The 22,657-nt window shown below is 43.9% G+C and overlaps 1 protein-coding gene across 5 annotated transcripts in view; it reads right to left on the reverse strand.

Moving 5' to 3' along the window:
• Positions 1–22,657, reverse strand: part of LOC311113727 (signal-induced proliferation-associated 1-like protein 2) — a 97,266-nt gene that overhangs the window by 14,549 nt on the left and 60,060 nt on the right. For 3 of the 5 annotated variants that reach the window (XM_084157038.1, XM_084157036.1, XM_084157035.1), the window contains exons 9-17: positions 21,839–22,113; positions 17,968–18,183; positions 13,993–14,142; positions 11,731–11,828; positions 11,016–11,113; positions 8,786–9,171; positions 4,713–4,937; positions 2,001–2,054; positions 830–950 (exon numbers count right to left, since the gene is read on the reverse strand). In XM_084157038.1, the coding sequence (XP_084013164.1) occupies positions 830–950; positions 2,001–2,054; positions 4,713–4,937; positions 8,786–9,171; positions 11,016–11,113; positions 11,731–11,828; positions 13,993–14,142; positions 17,968–18,183; positions 21,839–22,113 (1,623 nt within the window). The remainder of the gene's footprint in view (positions 1–829; positions 951–2,000; positions 2,055–4,712; positions 4,938–8,785; positions 9,172–11,015; positions 11,114–11,730; positions 11,829–13,992; positions 14,143–17,967; positions 18,184–21,838; positions 22,114–22,657) is intronic. The other 2 variants (XM_084157039.1, XM_084157037.1) reach the window with 1 other exon arrangement.

A 22,657-nucleotide genomic window follows, 5' to 3' on the forward strand; every position in this document is an offset into this window, starting at 1 on the left:
ACATTTATCATCTCGGAGGGCTGCACCACGGAAGGGGTGATTCAAGCGCCAACTGGTATGTGCTAAACTGGTTGAATCTATCACAAAATTGGCAAAACAGTAACGTCGGTCTGCCACAGTGCCAAAAATGAGAGTCAATAATTTCCCCTCAATTATCTGATGATAGCTTCCCTGTGCATAGTAGTTGGTATCAATACCATTTTCTTTCTGTCCTGTGATGTCTTTTTCAATCAGAGAACAAAGAGGTCTGAAGAGCAGCTTGCTAGCTCCCAGATAAAATCAATTTCTATCAACCCCTTCCCATTCCACCTCCACACTTGTTTCCTGGCCACATTGTCTTCTTCTAATTACCCAAGAGCCTTTACATCAAGTGGTGGGTTTTTTCCTGACGCTAGTCGCCCTGGCAGGTGGCATTGAACAGGAGACGTCTAAATTAACCTTTCGACAGGCGGAGGGAAGCTGCACTAGGAAAAGGTTAGCGCGAGTCTGGCGCCTTATAACCCCCCCTTGGTTTTAATTTCAGTTGATTTGAAAACGATGCCAGCCTTGATTTTTAATATCACAACCAATCTGAATAGATTATGTCAAGCGGAGGAAGGAGCCGACTGAAGGAGGGAGGGAAATTAAAGCGAGACACTCGTTGTTAGAGGAGGAAAAGGGGGACACTACATTACAGAATCGTGTCAGCGCTATTTGTTACATTTCTATCTGCAAAGTTTCAAACATTTCCCTTCACTGAACACAGCCAGGACAGTATGCGAATGAACCAGAGAGTCGTAGTGATAGTGAAGTAGAGTGTGGAGAAAAACTAGCGGGAGCAGCGGCTCACCTTGCCACGTCCCCCTTCCCCGGGGGGACTGTCGGGCAGCATCATCTTTAGGAAGGCCTCTCTGGTCAGGCTGGGCTGGACCTTCTGGAGCTGGCCATCTGCAACCAGCATGGCCCGCAGCCTGCTCCCCAGGGGAGGACAGGGGGTGCAATGGGCAGGGGGGGGAGGGACAAAGAGGGGAAACAGAAAAGAGAGTGAAGAGAGAGAGTGAAATAGGGTTGAGAGAGAGAAAGCGATAAATGGTAGAGAATGTAGAGGGAAAAGTGAGGGAAGAGAGAAAGTGAGGTGGAGGAAGAAGGGAAGAAAGAGAGAGAGGGATGAGAAACAGGCAGGGAGAGGATGTAGATGGTGGGAAAAAACAAAGGTAGGAGAATTGAATTAGAGACAAGCTCATCAGTTTCATTGCAGTTTCTTCCAAGGGTAGGTGGAAGGCAGTCTCTCCTGAACAAAGAACGTGTCTAAAATAACACCCATTCCTGGTCAGTGCACTACATGTGGAATAGGGGGTCATTTGGGATTTGCCAACAAAGGTGAGGTAGAGGAGGGGGCACAGTGACACGTGTGGGAGAGTAAGGACATTCCTGAAGAAAGGTAAGACCAAACCACAGTAAGATTATGGAAACAAAGCTATCAGAAGTATGACCAGGCAGCACATTACACAGCTCTTTGGGAAGGACAAAATAAGAAAGAAGGATACTACCATAACTACAGTACAGGGTTATTGAAAGTCGAATATCAACACACACACACCCCAAACAGGGGGCGTAAACTTTTACAATATGCTGTTCGGAGCCAAACTTAAATCACAGTTCCTCAACTGGAGGGCATCTAGTTTGGGGAGCAGCCGTTTCCAGGCAAACACACAGAGTGGGGTTGAGGTGTCACAGGAGGCACAGGTTGCATTGTATACAGACACCATGCGAGTGACAAAGTGGGTAACGATTTATTTTACCACCCCATTTCAACCGGACACTGTCCGATATTTACTAAGAAATGATGCACTTAACTTAAAAAGACTTCCATACAACCAAATGGTGGTTTTAATCTAAAAGAAACAGGTTTCAGTTTTACAATGACATTTCTTAGTAAATACTATGGAAATAGCGGACTGTAAAATAAAGTGTACATCCAGGTTTATTGAACCAAACAGGGTTCCGTAATGCTAGTGTACCTGGATCTCAGTGTAAGAGTCTTTAGTAGGTAAGACAATACGCCTTCCACTCCACTGATGTAGAAAACCCAAAGTGAAAAAAGGAGGGAAATAATGGTAAAGTACATTGAGATGTAAACAAAAGATGTACATGGCTGATATGCAAGCATATAGCTGTCCAAATTGCTATGCTACTTAGGAAGAAAATATAGTCACACCTCACATAACATTGGCCTTATAAAAACCTTAGTATCTACAGTGCATTCGGAAAGTATTCAGACCCCTTCCCTTATTCCACGTTTTGTTACGTTACAGCATTATTCTAAAATTGATTAAATTAATTGTTTCCCTCAATCTACACACAATACCACAAAATGACGAAGTGAAAACATGTTTTTAGACATTTTTGTAAATGTATTACAACTAAAAACAGAAATACCTTATTTACATAAGTATTCAGACCCTTTGCTATGAGACTCGAAATTGAGCTCAGGTGCATCCTGTTTCCATTTATCATCTGTGAGATGTTTCTACAGCATGATTGGAGTCCACCTGTGGTAAATTAAATTGATTGGACATGATTTGGAAAGGCACACACCGGTCTATATAAAAGGTCCCACAGTTGACAGTGGATGTCAGAGCAAAAACCAAGCCATGAGGACAAAGGAATTGTCCATAGAGCTCCGAGACAGGATTGTGTCGAGTCACATATCTGGAAAAGGGTACCAAAAAAAGGTCCCCATCATTCTTAAAATGGAAGGAGTTTGGAACCACCAAGACTCTCCCTAGAGCTGTCCGCCCGGCCAAATTGAGCAATCGGGGGAGAAGGGCCTTGGTCAGGGAGGTGACCAAGAACCCGACAGTCACTCTGACAGAGCTCCAGAGTTTCTCTGTGACAATGGGAGAACCTTCCAGAAGGACAACCATCTCTGCAGCGCTCCACCAATTAGGCCTTTATGGTAGAGTGGCCAGATGGAAGCCACTCCTCAGTAAAAGGCACATGACAGCCCGCTTGGGGTTTGCCAAAAGGCACCTAAAGGACTCTGACCATGAGAAACAAGATTATCTGGTCTGATGAATCCGAGATTGAACTCTTTGGCCTGAATGCCAAGTGTCACGTCTGGAGGAAACCTGGCACCATCCCTACGGTGAAGCATGGTGGTGGCAGCATCATGCTGTGGGGATGTTCTTCAGTGGCAGGGACTGGGATACTAGTCAGGATCGAGAGAAAGATGAACAGAGCAAAGTACAGAGATATCCTTGATGAAAACCTGCTCCAGAGCGCTCAGGACCTCAGATTGGGGCTAAGGTTCACCTTTCAACAGGACAATGACCCTAAGCACAGAGCCAAGACAACGCAGGAGTGGCTTCGGGACAAGTCTCTGAATGTCCTTGAGTGGCCCAGCCAGAGCCTAGTCTTGAACCCGATCAAACCTCTTTAGAGAGACCTGAACATAGCTGTGCAGCGACGCTCCCCATCCAACCTGACAGAGCTTGAGAGGATCTGCAGAGAAGAATGGGAGAAACTCCCCAAATACAGGTGTGCCAAGCTTGTAGCATCATACCAAAGAAAACTCAAGGCTGTAATTTCTGCCAAAAGCTGCTTCAACAAAGTACTGAGTAAAGGGTCTGAACACTTATGTTATGTATGTATTTCAGTTTTTAAATTTGCCAAAACTTTGAAAAACCTGTTTTTGTTTTGTCATTATGGGGTATTGTGTGTAGATTAATGAGGGAACAAATTATTTAATCCATTTAACGGGTCTGAATACTTTCCGAATGCACTGTATGTAATAAATCTGTTACTTGTGCTAATTGTTTCTGTATTTACAGGGGTAAGTACACTAACTACTTGTTCTTACATACCTAGCACAAACTACATAATAGTTACCTTGAAATAAGGCCAATGTGATGTAGTGTGGATGAAAATACTGCTCTACTCTTGTTATCCTCCACCAACCATAAAAATTACAATGAAATCTGTCATGCCATGATATAATACAACAAAACAATGACAACTGTCCACCAATGCTAATGCTACAGCAGCAGCAGGAATCCAAACTTGTTTTGTATTAGCCATGTGCAGTCCCGTCCATCTAAAATGTTATGTTTATTTTGGAGCCACAATGCCCACTACGAGGGCTATTTTGTGAACAGAAAAGATCAGAAAAGGTTGCACTTGCCGAAGGACACTTGACACTAGTTAAATGAGACCGTACCTGAGGACACTGCTTCAATTCCAACTTTTTAATAAGATGCGACATGTGTCAAGAGGATTCTGTCAGAGCATCAGGTCATCAGAGGTTACTTTCAATATGGCTGTCCCCTTTGATCAGAACCTGTCTAAAATGGGGGCCTTTGGTTGGTATGGCTTGCCACATTTTCAACAGGACCAAGGCAGACAGTTTGTCAGCGCGCCATCTTTTTTTCCAGTTAAGTTAACTTAACCAAGAAAGACCCTTGACGTTAGAAGCCTTGCTTGCGAGGGCGACCTGGCCAAAGGTTAGCACGTACGTACTTGTGGCTTCTTTATTAAAATAGGACGATGGGGTTTATTTCAATGGTTTACTTAGAGTCGAGGTTGAAAAATTGTCAGTCTGGGAGGGAGGGAGAAAAAGGACGTGTGGCACTGGCAACTATTACTGTGCTATAGAGCATGTTGACAGCACTCTAGGAACAAGTTTTATGTCCAAGTAAGAATACAACCCCACAAAACACTGCTTCTTTACTCACCCATAGTCTTTTGGCCTGCCCGGATCCTCCATTGGAGAGCCATCCTCAGCTTTCTTCCAGCCAATCAGATACTCTTCACCTGGTGATTGGCGGGCATGGACGGGACCATTAAGCCCCGCCCCTGTCGCCGTGCCGCCGGAGACGACTGTGTAGACTTTGGAGGAGTCGACCGAGGTGGAGGTCTTCGGAACACGTTCCGAAGGGCTGCCAGAGTGCCGTGAGCCACTAGAAAAACCGAGACAGAAGCATGTGATCACAGTTGGCCAATTACGTCAAAGATGAGTGGCAACCAAAAATCCAGTACAAGAGGACAAATGTGTAAGATTACTTTCATTCCAAACTCACCATATTCACAGAAAATCCACATCATTAGTAGAGACCTGCTTACAGTCCTTCAAATCTACTAAGGTACATTTATTTAAAGTATCTTTCTCTCAAGTGAGAAACCCTGATACAGTATGACATACATTAAAATTTTTGTCATTTAGAAGACGCTTTTATGCAAAGCGACTTACAGTACGTGTATTCATCTTAAGATATCCACATCATAGTCAATAAACAGGTCAAATTATACAGGACAAAATGAAGGCAACAACAAAAACCTGCTCACAGAGGGGTCCAACAATGATGAAAACAGCTACTACCTGTATAGGTACCAGGGTTGGGGTCAGTCCATTTTATATCAGTCAAATCAGGGGATTATCAGGAGGGATAATTCCCCTCCTGAATTGACTGAATTGAACCAAACCCTGCCACCCATATCAGTGGTTCTCCTCACGATGGGCTCGGCGTGATTCTCGGAGCAGGTTTTGATCCCAACTCCTAAGACTCCACTAGCCTACTACAGCAGAATTCATGCCAACCCTGCCTATGTGGACAACATAGTGATACGAATTGGGGCATGATGAAACTGCATTGGTGCCGCTGGCAGCGAAGGGCAAATGTGTCACACCTCATTAAATGCTGCATTGTGCACACTGCGGGGGGAGGCAGGATCATGCCATGGCCACAGTGAGCCTGCCACAACATGGCAGACCGGTCGTCACCTTTTAGCCTAATCTTGTTCCCAGACACTTTCGACCCAAATGCACAAAGAGTCTGGTGGACCAACACGTCAAACTTGGCCTTTGTTAGCCAATACAGAGAGCCCAGAGAAACTTCCGGTGCATAGGCATTGGCTTAATCTAAAAACCAATCATCTCCCAGAACACTTTCCACGTAACCCTCCCCGTATGCTAGCACATCACAAGCACAGAGGCACGCCTCGAAGACGTGTGATTCGCAAAAATTTAATGACAGATACTTTACTCAGTAGAGCACTGAGTAAACTATTAGAATTCTATGGCCACTCCCACTAAGGCCAACTTAGAGTGGTTGATAGCCCAGGCTTATATAGGCTGTGCGCAATAGGTAGAGGAGGAGGGTTACATTTAGTCTGGCCCGGCAGGAAACTGCAGTTTGACTCAGCCTGGCACAGCATAAAAATGAAGACTATATCTGGTCGTATCTGACCCCAAAATGGGGGAACTGGTGTCACCTCTCAGCCTAGCCCGGCAGGAAACTGCAGAGTTGGGCTCATACTGTCTGACCCCAAAATAGAGGGCAGGAAAGTGTATACTCTGTTTCGTTCTGTCTGACCCAAAAATGAAGGACATGAAATGTTGGAAAGGTAACCTTGACTCCAGGCTACTGTGCACAAGCTTAGAGAGGAAGTGCGAGAATAATGGATTGGAAATCTGGTGGGGAGATTCTGTGATGATGACGACATGGTGTTTTTTGCTTAGTTGCTGGCTAAGTAGGTTAGCTGGCTACTTTAGCTGCGTCATTATCGTTGCTGATGTGCCCGGTGTCTATGTGAATGAATAACAATAAATAGTGCAGGCACAGCCTCGCAACAATGACCTATTTAGCCTTACTCACAGTAGCAGACTAGCCACCTGGAGCACCAAAATGGCTAACACTACATTAGAGAATCGTGTCAGCTCTATTTATTACATTTCTATCTGCAACGTTCCAAACATTTCCGTTCACTGAACACAGCCCAGACAACATACGAACGAACCAGAGAGTCGTAGTGATAGTGAACCAAGTAGAGTGTGGAGAAAAACTAGCGGGAGCAGGGGCTCCCGTTCACGAGAAGTTGAGCTAGCTATCAAGAGAAGTCCGCGTAGGAATACTCCCAAATCAACATGGAAAAGTAAAACCACCACACACAAAAAAAACGCAAAGGTGGGGCTGGAAAGTTAAGGGACAAAAAAGTCCCTTGAGTCAGATGCAGCCGAATGTAGGAAATTAACAGACTTATTCGGTAGTGCTGCTGCTAGTGCCAATGCTAACGTCAACGTGCATGTAGCCCATGCCGAGGAGGACGCCACAGTCCCGGGTCAAAGAGTTCTAGCAGAAGATGAGGACAGCCGACGATTGTGAGCACAAGCAAAAGTCAGCCGAAGCGGTAGGATCCAGGGATCAAGGGCAGGGAGGGAGACATGGATAACACAACATCAATATTGGGCAAACTAACTAGGCTAACTATACCAGTAACATGATGCCAGCCAGACAGTTTGTTGATTGATGTACATGCCAGACAATCATTTCAAGCTCTATTCCTCAACTTTGTTCAATAGGAACTACAACATATGATATTTCATATTTTAATCATAGTTTTGCTATGTACTTGAACTTTAAAAGTCAGTACACCGCAGCAATTTCTAACTATTTTGACCAGAAAGGTGCGATTTATATTTATTTCTTGGGAGTACGCAGCATTACTAGTTATTGTTTATGGCACTCATGAAAAATAATTACTTTTGGGAATGTATATTTAGGCGGAATTCTACATTACATTCAACAGGTTCATGTTTGTTTGAAGCCCTACTATTAACATTAGTCAAATCAAATCAAATTGTATTGGTCGCGCACACATATTAAGCAGATGTTATTGCGGGTGTAGTGAAATGGTTGTAAAGTCAGTCCTTGACACAGCCTTTTATTCATTCATTTTATGATGATTAATTCTGACTATGAAGCTATTGTTTCCACTATGTTGCTATATTTATAATCTGTAGCTAAAACAATTATGAATTACAACAGAATTTTTGTGCTAAGCTAGAGAAAAGTGAGCTGATGAGAAACCTGATCCTCCAATTAGGTAGCCAGGCCATATTCTTCTAGAACTCGCTTACTTACCATTCTCTTTACGCGCACATTTCGGGTGTCTTTTTCTTGGTTCACTAGGCTGTCTGTACTACTTTAGACAGAGTGAAGCCAGCGAGCCCTCCCTGAAAAACAGCCAGCCAGTGTTCTATGTCTAGCTATTATACCTTCTCGGTTTTATTCTAGGCTTCAGATGATGGGATGTTGTTCAATCATGACAATTCAGGATGTGTTCTGTAGAACTCTTATAACAGTGTACAGCGCGTGTGTATGTGTGTTCTGTAGCACTCTGAAAATAGTACTGCATTAGTGTACAATAGCTGTGGTGCAGCTAGGTGGTGGTATCAAGGGCTGGTGTGTGTGCGTCGGCGGGGGCGGTGGTGTATCCGTGGGCTGGTTGTGGTGGGCAAGTCTGGGTCAAAGTCCAGGGCAATTGTTTTGTCCTAGGCGGTCCCTGCTTACTCATCATGCCAATGTGTAATGTGTACATGCCTAGAGCAAAAATAACTCACAGCCAATAATGACAGACATTGAAAACAGGGGCAGTTTGACCTCACATTACTTAGCCTGACGATGTGTCATTGGCAGTGGTTGAATTGGAATGAAAAGGGTACCAGTATTGATTTCAATTTTACAGTACCAGGGTTCATTTTAGAGTGAATACTCTACAAGAGGGGCCAATAATCAAGCAGAAGAACATTTCAGATGCTGGTACTCTGTATCGGTGAGCCGTGGTCACAATTGAAGCACTGGTCATTGGTCAGACAAGAGGGATCCAGTCAGCCTCTTGGTATAGGGTGAAGTTGCCCCTCGACGTTGATCATGGGTGAGTTCTGCGGTTTCCCCACTAATGGATTGGGGGAGGGGAAGCTGATCCTAGATCTGTACTTAGGGAACTTTATCTTGGAGCTACACCTTACCTGGACATGGAGGAAATCTCGCTCAGGTCGCCCAGGCTCCCGTCCGTTACGTGCCCAGCCGAAGTGGCCTGGGTGCTGTAGCCTTGCGACGTCAACCCTCCTTCCGGCGCCCCCGTCCTGGGGTACTCCAGCACCCACTGCTCCCCTCTGGCATCCTGGGGGACTGGCCGGCCGGCTGAGACCCCCGGTACGCCACCTCCGCTGCAGCCTGGTAGAGGGGGAGGCGGCGGGGGCATGCAAGGCGCCGTGTCGATGCCGCTGTCGGTGGACGCGCCCTTGATGTAGATGAGGCCCAGGGCATCGGGGTCCATGGGGTCCTTGTCGTCGCTGCTGCCGCTGGAGGCGTTGCTGGAGAGCGTGTTGCTGCTGGAGTGGCTGGAGCCAGACTGGGAGAAGAGATGGAGATCAAACAACACTAGTTAATGGTTATCGGCATTAATTTGTGTCTGTAAATTTGCGATCAAATCCTTGCTTCCTCCATCCTTGTTTCCTCAGTTCCTCTCAAAGCGCATTGGCGTAAAGGATCCATGAACCCTCCCTCCGACCTCCAATGAGCTTTGAGAGGAATTGAGGAAACAAGGATTCGGCAGCTAGTATACATAGGCTATGTATCCTTACGCCACAATTCAATCAAATCTCAGATAAAAGCGGAAAAACACATTGTGGGTTTATTCACTGTTTCGGAATGTATTGACGTGGATGACGATTATGGCAGCCCCCGCACCTCTCAGATTCAGAGGGGTTGGGTTAAATGCGGAAGACACATTTCAGTTGAATGCATTCAGTTGTACAACTGACTAGGTATCCCCCTTTCCTTTCCCTATTAACCGCTTAAAACTTGAGAATGATGGAATTGGGATCCTGGAAATGTTTGGTACACTTTACAGTGTTCATATTGTTCTATTGTGATTCTTCATTGTTACAATGCATTTACAGCAGTAAATGACCCTAATCCTAACCCTAATCTAATCCAACAATAAGGTGTGTGGGAAAATGATCAACATACCACTTCGCAGGCCTTTATAGTAACAAAACTGCATTTCAGTTAAAACATACTTTTCTTGTTGCTGGATGATACGCGTTTTGGACTTTAAACCATTCACGTTTTGATTTATTAGAGCATTGAGCTTCCTACTCCTATTAAGAGAGAGCTATATTCATAGTCGACCCGGGTCCCATTTACACTACACCGTAGTCAGATAAATAATTCCTGAAGCTGCAATTAACTGAAATTCCATAAACCAAGCCATTCCATTTGAGTTAGGAGGGCATATGAAACTTTAATGCGCTCTGCACAGGGAGACAAATACATTCTCCCCCACGTTCTGTTTATTAGCAATAGAAGCAGCATCCCCTCAAGCTTCAAACATTGCAATATTTTTCCAGGAACAATTTTTGGGATGCTTCCTCATTTATAGAAATATTAATGCACAGATAATGCAAATAAATAATGCACATAAATCGATATTCACCATGCGTCTCCATTACTTTCAATACACATTTTAATTGATTTCAGATTAGGTGGGGTGGGTGGGGGATAGTACAGGAGAATAGATCCGAAGCGACAGTTTGCTGTTAGCAAAAACGTCATCACCGACAAGGGTAAGCTGACCTTTTCCAGCCTGATCCGTCAAGGAGAGTTCTAGTCAACCTGACGAGAGGAGGGGGGCCTCGTTCTCTGTAGGCATAGCGCTACACACCATCGTACTGTGTAGCCTTGGGGCTGTATGGGTAACCGAGGCGTTCTCTACTGCTGGGTGTGACACCCAGCTCCCTAAAGATCAGATTACTATACATACGGTATCATGGCCCATCTGTCAAGGGTGTTGTGTTGCGGTCCAAACCTAAGACCATGAATGTTGCTAGTAGAGGATAAGGTGCTCTGGGAGCGCATAGGTAGGTCTACCAAAGCCTTTTCTCCGATTGACGAGACATACTCCTACGGGATACGTTCACCAAATAGCCATGATGTTCTGTCATTGGATGACACTAATGCTTTATTATGAAACCAATGAAACATATGATTAATTAATTACTTTGTTTATTTAAAGGGTATTTTGTCCTGAAACAGTGTTACAATAACTTTTTTCCATTGATGCTCAAATGTAGGCTATTGCATGAGATGACATAGACGCAACAAACTAACCCAAATCCAACATTGTAAAATCAAAGTCAACCTGGCAACCCTCATTAAACATTAAAATAACTATTTCCAAGTATGAGTACTCACATGTTGGTATTTATTGGGAGAGTCCTTTGCTCCTTGTCTCGGCTGGCTTCTCTCCCTCACGTTCAGAACCTTTGTGGAGGGATGGTGCCACTTGGCCTCTGCAAAAGAGGAAGAAGACAATTCGTGATTGTTTTCTTTGAGATATAATTTTCTCATTAAAATACTTGTGGTCCACCAGAGCTGATGTCAGGTCAATTCACCATAAATTCAGGACTTGAACTGGGTCATATTCACTAGGAACCAAATAGAAGCAAACAGATTGAAGTGGGGAGGGACTACCTGAATTTGTCCAATAAGAAACGCTTGTTTTCATTTTCCATTGCAAAACCTTTTGATACATTGTGAACTAATGAATATGACCCTAGTTGCCATTATTGGCATTTTTTCAATGCAGTTCCTGAAATGCCCAAAAATGTATTGGAATGGCAGTTCTTTGGTCATTCTAATCTATGGTATAGGCTATGAAAGCACATTTGTCATTTGTTGACATCACATAATCATGACACGTTTGGTAACACTTAGTGTGAATGCCAATCTTGAATCTGTAAGAATGACAGTTAATATTGCTTTCTGTTTTGTCTGTCTCCAGCTGACCTTTCTGCTAAGTGCATTTCTACTGACTGGCGAGTCTCTTTCATAGCACAGTTGATGATGATGATGATGATAATTATATTGCTGAAACATGATGCTGGTGATGAAGAAGAGTAACCCATACCTGCAGATCTGGTCCTCTCCAGCTTGGGCTCCCTCTCTCTCCGGCCCTCTCCCTCCTTGTCGCTCGGCTGGTCCAGGAGCAGTGCAGGGGACTGGCATCTACAGGTGCATGAAAGAAGGACACGACATAAAGCTAGAGGTACCAGCAAACTGGTTTAAATCTGCAAAAGGGGGAGGCAAGATATGACGTCTTCGTTGAACATTCTAACCATGAAGACAGTCAGTCAATGACGCGCAGGTCAGCCATTTTTTTTATTTTTACCCGAACAAACTCCCAGTTTTTCTTTTACTGACCCGCACCTGCATGATCCAATGTAAAGCTGCCAGACCCTAGCTCAGGGGTAGGCAACCCTGGTCCTGGAGCGCCGCGGGCACTTCATGTTTTTGATTTAACTGACCTGGAAGACCAGGTGAATTTAGGCAATCATTTAACTGATCAATTACCTCAGTTGGTCAGGTGTGGTACCTAGTTGGAGCAAAATGCTGCGGTACCTGCGGAACTCCAAGAACAGGGTTGCCTACCCCTGCCCTACCTAATCACAACTGTATCAACTTTCAATGCAATAATTCTGTCAAATGAGAATCGTTGTCCAAAACTCACACCTCAAAGAGAAAAGAGAATGCTAACCAGCATATCATGGCTCCCAAACACTACAATTGAGAAAATGTGTTCAAATTATAGTATTCTCCCACAGCATCCTCAACGCTTTGCCATTGCTTTGCATCGGAACCTTTAAAAGTGCATTGTAACACTTATCCGGCCCACTTCCTGCTTTTCGCACCACTGGCCATTGTTTCACTGTTTCTCACCACTTGGCTAGTCGCACAGAGCTATTTCAAACCTTTCCCTTGGTGTGTAACAGTATCCGTTAAGCTGCGGCTGCCCAGACACATTTCCACAACGGATGCTGTTGGGATATTGAAGGAATGCCTTGCAACCTGAGAGCCAGGGTCCAGCTGCGGCCTCTGGCCTGGCGACTATAGACTTGTCTGGACTGCAGAAGGTCAAGGAATGGCGTCTCTGGAAGAACCAGGATGGGGGGTGGTAATGGCATTGTTCTGTCCTAGATAGAGGAGATGGCCTATCATATAACACACGACTGGTCCCACTACATATACTGAATATATGTCTGTATTGAATATATACACTGCTGAATATACAGTATGGGCTTATGTACTGAATAAACACTACACTGATGCTTCTGCATTGTTGCTCTTTGGGGTTTTAGGCTGGTATCTGGAAAGCACTTTGTGACAACTGCTGAGGTAAAAAGGGCTTTTAAAATAAATGTGATTGAATTTGATTGATTCATATAGAGTATGGGTCACTGTCAATGCCGAACAGTTATGAAAATGGCTTTGGATAAAAATGCTAAATGACCATAGTATTATTATTATGGTCCTCTTTCTCTATAGATGATGTGCCATCTATGCACAGGAGGGGATAGTCTGGTTTAAGAGGGTTGATAGGAGTGTAAATATGTATTGCACTTTCGATGTAAATATGTACATGTGGTCCTCTGTAGCTCAGCTGGTAGAGCACGGCGCTTGTAACGCCAAGGTAGTGGGTTCGATCCCCGGGACCACCCATACACAAAAAAATGTATGCACGCATGACTGTAAGTCGCTTTGGATAAAAGCGTCTGCTAAATGGCATATTATTATTATTATTATTATTATGTAGCCTGTTGCACTTTTCATATTAATGTTAATTGTGCATTATTCTGTGTCTCTATGTATTATGTACTTTGTCTTTTTAAGCACACTGCCAAATGAATTTCCCCCTGTTGGGATAATAAAGTTGATCTAATCTCGGAGCAAAGAAAAACACCTAAATGCATCTTATTAGATGATAGCCATTTCTCCCATTCATTTGGGCTTGGGGTCTGTAGATTTCTCTTAATGCTCTCATAGCTGTAGGCCTATCGGTAACCGGTACACACAAGATGCCATCAAATATGGACTTGATTATTTTGAGGAACGGAAACATCTAACAAAACTTTGATTTTGGACTGAACTATCCATTTAAACAGATAGGTGGGCAGGGTTTGCACTTTTGGTACTATTCCATTGGTACCATTGCCCCAGAAAAGCTCAATCAAGCACAGATACAGTATTTGAATATAATTGTATTCAAACCCAGTCTGCTGTGTACGTAACTCTCCATGGAGGGGTGAGGCATGAGGTTGAGAGTGTCCTAAAACGCATACCGTAGTTGTCCTAAAATATATACCATAGCCGTCATAAAATGTAATGCACTTACCCGTTAATGTATCCTGCCTTCTGGGACCAGGTGCCGCATGGTCCGGGGTCGCTGGAGGTGGACTGGTTGCTGGGGGAACTGCAGTAGAGTTGTCCTGCTTCCCGACTGCTACAGGAGGCCGTAGGGGATATCTCATATTCCTGCAGTACCCTGAAAACCAACAAAGGAACGTTTAGAGGCCTCGAACCACCCAAGTTCCCCACCTGTAGGCTACAGCTCCAATGGCTCAGTTGAATGGGGTTGGTTGTTAGTTGGATTCTCAAAAGGGCCACATACATTAGGTCTAAGAAAACACTTTGACTGTACCTAGCAGACAAAACTATATTGCCCACTGGGTGGGTCACTTTGGTTAAACACTAAACACATAAATCTGCTAAACGACTATGTTATCACTCCTATTATTCTCAGAGTTGTCAAACAAAATAAAAGAGCCGTCATGACAATGCAGGCATGTCAATACAACTCAACACCTAATCCGGTGTATGATTGTGCTCCTGATGTTTGTTAGTTTTGTGTCTCACCATGTCTGTTATGCCACTGTGAAGCCAAAGGTCAAATTAAACAGTGTAGACAACGTTTTATTAGATATGGACAATACAAATAGTGGAACAGGGGTCATCCACTGTACTGTGACCATAAATAGTAACTGGACTTCTAGAATCCCACCAATTTATGAAGAGTGCTTGGGGAAATACTTGCGGAACATAGTGTAAGTAACAATTAGGCAAGGCGCTATTCTTAGCCTGAACGGACTGTTCCAAGCCTCCATGGAGTGGGAGATGCTCGAGCCTCCAACTCGTGAAACCCAACTCTCCCACCGGCCCGGAGAGGAACGCTGAGCCCTCGAAAAATACAGAATCATGGATCATATGGAAAAGCTGAGATGAGATTGTCAACGTGCAATGGGGAATGTGAGAGAAAAATTCTGCATTTACCTGATTTGTTTGATATTAATAGTTAACAATTATATACTTAACAAAGCGTAAGACATTTCTGTTCTGCTAATGCTGTGTTTGTGTAAAAGGGATGGTTTCTACTCCAGCTCCCTGCAGCTAATCTGGGCGTGTGGTCACTAGAGATAGCTTGAGCTAAACCCCTCATTGTTTCTAATCATTCTTGCATTTGGGAAACTAAGCCGGGCTGGGGGTTAAAACAACACCTGGTGCAGATAACCATAAGGATGAACCCAAGGTGGCTTATGATGCCACTTGATCTGCATGGGAGGGGTGGAACCAGCCATGACTAAGCATTTTAGTGTCAGCTATATAAGAACCAGGATTCCTCTGTAAGGTCAAGCTCTCGGCACACACGCTTCAGAGTGTGCGGTCGACCAGCTTCATTATTGCAATAATTAATCGATGTTAAATAAAGATTGATTGTTTGAATAATTGTCCAAGTCTCTCTCAGTATACATACATTTCCACGACAGGAAGCTTGCATAATATTGGGTATATAGGGCAGGGAGGAAGGGATGAGGGGGCGTGAAAGGGAGGAGGGGTCTTTCCAGATGGGGCGGAATAAAACTCTGCATATTCAGCAGCTTCGGAGCAGTCCTGCTTCGCAAGGCGTTGGCAGATGTAAATTGAGTCCCACTCCCTCTTAATTAGCTGCCGAAGCTCCAAGGGACACGTTAAGAATAGGAAGCCACAAAGTGTTGGAATTCGAACAACCCCCACACACACATGTCTGTTTCCCTTAGGAAAACATGTCACCTTAATGGTTCCATTGTACTACCTCAGAGTATATCACTTATGGTTTTTTAGTAGACAGTGTCACATATGACAAATATGGTATGGTAAAAGTGTGCGGGAAATGCCATGTTACATGAATCATAACCCAGAAACCCGTTTTTATATTTCCTGCTGGTAATGGTGTGGTGACTCCCGGTACGCTCCACAGTGCTTATAAGAACCAGTATGTTACTACAGTATATTAACTGGTCTGGTCCAAAAGGTAGACTGAGAAGGCTGGTGTCTTGGAAATACGTGGTCATTCTCATTATTTACCCAGCAATGAACAATAACCTATTCTGTGTGAAGTGCACTCCATTTGAAATGCCCATGTCTCCAAGAGAGAGAGACATGTCTGATAAGAACAATTTAAAAGGTTGCAAACAGGTCTATAACATACACTGATTGTACAAAACATTAAGAACACGTTCCTAATACACTCAGTGTAGACTTGTAAAGTCTTTCATACAGACATATACAAGGACACTCCAATCTGAAAATAGAGTTTTCACTCCTGAGGCCAATCCATGCCGTAATCATTCCTGTGAAACCAATGACTATAAGGAAAAAGGCTTTTCTTTCTACAAAAGGTCAAACTGATCCCACACAAATGCACTACTCCCATGTATACATGCACACATACAGTTGTCACACAGTTGTAAAAGGACATGCGCACACACACACGCAATGGCATGGACACACACGCGTTCAACCTGATGCACAATTGCATAGCTGAAATGTAATGCAACACTACCCGAAAGACCAGTGCTGAGGTAGGCTTGCTGTCGCTGTGTGTTTGTGTGCGTATGTGTGTGAAAGCGTGTGTTAAATAACAGGGGCACAACATGGAGGTCATTCCTAATAGACACAGAGTGAGAAACAGTCACTCTAAATACAGGGTAAAAAAAAGCAGACGCTTATGGATTGATATTAGTGATAACAAAATGAAACATGTCATAATACAAATTCAATTATTAAATTCGGATAAATATTCTGTTGCCACTAAAATCACTCCATAGATATGCCAGGTGTAAAAAATGACCCAACATAAGGGCAACAACAAAACGACAAGGAATAACCTTCTATAGTCTCTTTTCTGTTCGTTTTTCTGTTAGCAATATATCACAATGCCAAAGAGTGCTTCTCATCGACATTCATTATTGATTCAGTTGTTTTCTCTAGTCCTGGGACCCACTGTGTGTGCAAATACCATCTGAACCAAGGTCTGTGAGAAACACTGCTTTAAGTATAGTAGCTACAGTATGTTAGAGTGGGAAGTAGAGCTGGGTCGAGTTCATCAACGGTAGAAAACAGACAAACAGGGACGGTTTACCTAGACTTGTCAAATAACAAAAGATCATTCTTGTTTTCCATTGCAAATCGTTTCAAAACACTCAGTTGCTTTCCCTAATGAACATGCCACTTCCGCCATCTTGTTTTTCTTCCTGTCAGATCCTAGTCTCGGTTTCCCAGTCATGTACTTGCCACTTGATAATTTTATGCTAATCACATTACAAAAACCTTGACCTCATTATTCACGGCCTATGCTAATGTTGTACGGTGTGAGTGATACTAAGGATAGAGGTGCCATTGTGTCCTGTCGGGAAAATTATACAATTTCACTAACAAAAAGAATGCATGTAAATGACAAATAAATTAAATGAAGAAACTCTGGGCTTGAGAATGGGTAGCGTTAAAATTGAAGCTAACACAGGAAATACTACTTTTCTGGGGTTCAAATTGCTTTTCACCTTATCCTGTCCATTCAAATCAGTGGCCCTAAAGGAAACAAGTCGGCTATGGGTCCTATTCAATTATTAGTACAGGTCCTTGGGATGAGTCAGACATGATTGGCCAGCAAATACGTATATGTATCTGAAAAGATGTTCTGAATCTGAGTGATTCTTTATGCCAAGCAAGGAAGCATGCTTGATGTAATATACCGGTATTTCTTTTGGTCACACACTTTGAGCATGATTTTGAGCGTCAAAGGCAGGGATACACAAATCTCCAGACAAATACTGCTGATATAAATTCTTCTCTCTATGTAGAGACTGATTAAGACAGTGCTGGTGAGTGGAATCTCTAACCAACCAGTGACAGTCAGTTAACTCCGTTAGAAAAGAAAACCGGCAGCACTTTGCCGCTCCAGGATCATATTTGAGTACCTCTGATGTAGGGGGTTTGAACTAGGAACTATGAGTCAATTGAGCCAAAGAAGATGGAGGTGGGTGCTGAGGTGTACCTGGTCCCGTCCTGTTGCTTCTTGTCGAAGGAGGTGCTGCGGGAGATGGCCCCCTGGGCGTAGTGAAACATCTGCTGCCCGGGGCTGGGGCCCTGTGTAGGGGAGGTCCGGGACAGGGGCAGGCCGCCACCCGGGGCGGCTGAGACGCGGTGCCAGCCAGCAGCCGTGGTGGTCTTGTACTCCACCACGGGGATGCGGTACATCTCAGAGCAGCTCCTGATAGAACAAATCAAAAGACACATTAGCAATGGAGCGTCTTACAAAACAATCTTAAATGGTAAGTAGAAGTTAATGGACTTACATTATACTGTAAGAGCATGAGTAAGTGTTGTTACCGTGTTATTAAGTGCCTCTAATGTAAAAAGTGTGACACAATCCTCAAACTTGCCAAAAAGGCTATACTGTAAGTCAATGGGAGAGTTACATTGAGATTTTGCAGATGGACTGCATTTTGAGTGTTTGGTATTTTGAGATTTTCCACTGCCTGTGACATTTTTCCTCAAACCTCACTACTTGATACGTCCGTTTCCAAAGTGGTACAGCCCCGTTCCACCTCTTTCTTGCTTGATTTAACCATCAGAATATAGTATTAACCCAATATTCTGGGTGCGAAAGAGATGACCAACTTCCCATTGCATTTGGGACCAGTCAGTGTCCAACTTCATCCCAATTTACATTTACATTTTAGTCATTTAGCAGACGCTCTTATCCAGAGCGACTTACAGTTAGTGAGTGCACACATTTTCATACTGCCCCCCCCCCCCCCGTGGGAAACAAACCCACAACCCTGGCGTTGCAAGCGCCATGCTCTACCAACTGAGCTACACGGGACTACATTTACTGCTACTTTGCTACAGTTAAATATGTAAAATATTTGCTGATGGATATGAGCTGCATTGACTAAGCCTGTGGCCGATTGACATCAATAACACTGGTATTTTATTAGGATCCCCATTAGCTGTTGCGAAAGCAGCAGCTACACTTCAAGGAGTCCAAAGAAAACATGACATTATACATAACATTAATAGACAATATTGATACATTTAACAAACCCATTAGGTCATGACTACAGAGATAATTAGCTTTGAACTAGCTGGGAGATATAGGCTGGGTCCCAAAAGGTACCCTATTTCCTATACTGAACAAAAATATAAATGCAACATGTAAAGTGTTGATCCCATGTTTCATGAGCTGAAATAAAATATCCCAGAAATGTTCCTTAAGCACATATAGTACAAACTATTGATAATGTTTTGTCTTTCACTCTGCTTGATTCCTGTTTAAACATGATTTGGAAAGTCTCAAGTCCTCAATCCAACAGTTCAAATGTTTAAAAAAATGGCAAAGCGCGAAAGCCCCGTCTTGATTCATACATGTTGGCCTAGTCTAATACTCAAATGGGACCCATTTCCTTTAAAATGCACAACTTTTAACCAGGCCCCATAGGGCTCTGGCCTAAAGTAATACGATATATATAAATAGAAACGGAACATGCAACAATTTCAAAGATTTTACTGAGTTACAGTTCATATAAGGAAATCAGTCAATTGAAATCAATTCATTAGGCCCTAATCTATGGATTTCACATGCCTGGGAATACAGATATGCATCTGTTGGTCAAAGATACCTTTAAAAAAAGGTAGGAGCGTGGATCAGAAAACCAGTCAGTATCTGGTGACCACCATTTGCCTCATGCAGTGCGACATCTCCTTCACATAGAGTTGATCAGGCTGTTGATTGTGGCCTGTGGAACGTTGTCCCACTCCTTTTCAATGGCTGTGCGAAGTTGCTGGATATTGGCTAGAACTGGAACACGCTGTCATACATGTTGATCCAGAGCATCCCAAACATGCTCAATAGGTGACATGTCTGGTGAGTATGCAGGCCATGGGAAGAACTGGGACATTTTCAGCATCCAGGAATTGTGTACAGATCCTTGCGACATGGGGCAGTGCATTATCATGCTGAAATATGGTGATGGTGGCAGATGAATGGCACAACAATGGTCCTCAGGATCTCATCAAGGTATCTCTGTGCATTCAAATTGCCATTGATAAAATTGCAATTGTGTTCGTTGTCTGTAGCTTATGTCTGTCCATACCATAACTCCACTGCCACCATGGGGCACTCTGTTCACAGCGTTGACATCAGCAAACCCCTCGCCCACAAGATGCAATACATGCCATCTGCCCAGTACAGTTGAAACCGGGATTCATCCGTGAAGAGCACACTTCTCCAGTAAGCCAGTGGCCATCGAAGGTGAGCATTCGCCCACTGAAGTCAGTTACGACGCCGCACTGCAGTCAGGTCAAGACCCTGTTGAGGACGACGAGCACGCCGCTGAGCATTCCTGAAACTGTTTCTGAAGAAATGTTTCGGTTGTGCAAACCCACAGTTTTATCAGCTGTCCCGGTGGCTGGTCTCAGACGATCCCGTAGGTGAAGAAGCCGGATGTGGAGGTGATAGGCTGGCATGGTTACACGTGGTCTGCGGATGTGAGGTTGGTTGGACGTACTGTCAAATTCTCTAAAACGACATTGGAGGCGGCTTATGGTAGAGAAATGAACATTATATCATCTGGCAACAGCTCTGGTGGACATTCCTGCAGTTAGCATGCCAATTCCATGCTCCCTCAAAACCTCTGACATCTGTGACATTGTGTTGTGACAAAACGGCATATTTTTGAGTGCCCTTTTATTGTCCCCAGCACAAGGTGCACTTGTGTAATTATCATGCTGTTTAATCAGCTTCTTGATATGCCACACCTGTCCGGTGGATGGATTATCTTGGCAAAGGAGAATTACTGATGTAAAACTCAACAGGTTATAGTGGTCGAAATCGTGGGACATTGATGAAACACTGATACTAACAGAGTGTTTAAAGTAGCAATTTGTAACTTTAATTTTGCCAGTGGCAACTTAAGATACTACAAACACCAAGAAGGAAAGCTCAAAATAAAAAACCCTGCCCTTTTGAGAAAAATAAAGTTACAGATTGTACCTATAAAGAATGAATTGGTTATATACTGAACAAACATGGTCCCATGTTTCATGAGCTGAAATAAAAGATCCCAGAAATGTTCCAAATGCACAAAAAGCTTATTTCTCAAGTTTTGTGCACACATTTCTTTACATCCCTGTTAGTGAGAATTTCTCCTTTGCCAAGACAATCCATCCACCTGACAGGTGAGGAATATCAAGAAGCTGATTACACAGGTGCACTTTGTGCTGGGGACAATAAAAGGCCACTCTAAAATGTGCAGTTTTGCCACACAACACAATGCCACAGATGTCTCAAGTTTTGAGGGAGCGTGCAATTTGCATGCTGACTGCAGAAATGTCCACCAGAGCTGTTGCCAGATAATTAATGTTAATTTCTCTACCATAAGCCGCCTCCAACGTCGTTTTAGAGAATTTGGCATAACGCCCAACCGGCCTCACAACTGCAGACCAAGTGTAACCATGCCAGCCCAGGATTTACACATCCAACTTCTTCACCTGCTGGATCGCCTGAAACCAGCCACCCGGACAGCTGATTAAACTGAGGAGTATTTCTGTCTGTAATAAAGCCCTTTTGTGGGGAAAAAATCATTCTGATTGGCTGGGCCTGGCTCCTATGTGGGTGGGCCTATGCCCACCCATGGCTGCGCCCCTGCATAGTCATGGGAAATCCATATATTAGGCACTAATGAATTTATTTCAATTGACTGATTTCCTTATATGAACTGTAACACAGTAAAATCATAGCAATTGTTGCATGTTGCGTATATATATTTGTTCAGTATAAGAAAACTGGGACAGATGTTTTTGTAAGAGCTATTAAGCTTAGTTTAAGTTAAGTGCAAAGAAGAAGGAAGTGGTGTTTAACCTACCTCCTGGGTGTGCCGTCCTCGTGGGGCTGGACGATGACCACACTGACCGTGTTGGACGTGCGCAGCAGGTCGATCATCTGCTCGTGGGACAGTGTGGCCACGGCCACCTTGCAGATCTCCATCAGCCGGCTACCCGGACGGAGACCCACCTGCCAGGCGAAGCCGAAGGGCTCCACGTCCGCCACCACGCCCTCGAAGTTGACGTGGAATCCCAGCTGGCCCAGACCGTTCCGCCGGAGGGTCATCTCCACTGTCTCGCAGCCCCGGGTGACAATCTAGGGTGACATGACCAAGAGAGTCAATTCCAGCATACTCTGATCTACTACAACGGCTTTATTAGGGTTGAACCATGTTGGCAACTGTTTTGATAAGTTATGAGCATTACCTTATAAGGCCTACTGTAGGTCAACCTTTACCCCAGTTAAGGAGGGGCAGTAATTAGCAACTTTGTGGTTTGACACAATCCACACAAATACAAAACCTTAATAGCACCGAAGCCGATGAGAACTTAAGCCATTATCCCTTTCCATTTTAAAGTTGGTTGAAAAGACTAAGGGCTCCATAACCGAAATTAAAATGGCCGGGGATAGAGCGCTGAGGGACACCCGATCCTATACAACCTCTCGTCTCCCCCTAAATAATACAATTATCAACCAAACGACTAAATCCATTCCTGGCAAAAGAAGCAGGATGAAAGTACATGCCCCAGCAGGCCTTTATTACCATCAGTGATTCAAGAACAGTAACTTTTAACAACAAACATATTGTCGTGAGGCTGAGGTATGGTGGAGGTATAAAGGGGCACATCTGCCGACCTGC

This window comes from Coregonus lavaretus (genome assembly GCF_964263955.1).
Source record: "Coregonus lavaretus genome assembly, chromosome: 40".
Lineage (NCBI taxonomy): Eukaryota > Metazoa > Chordata > Actinopteri > Salmoniformes > Salmonidae > Coregonus > Coregonus lavaretus.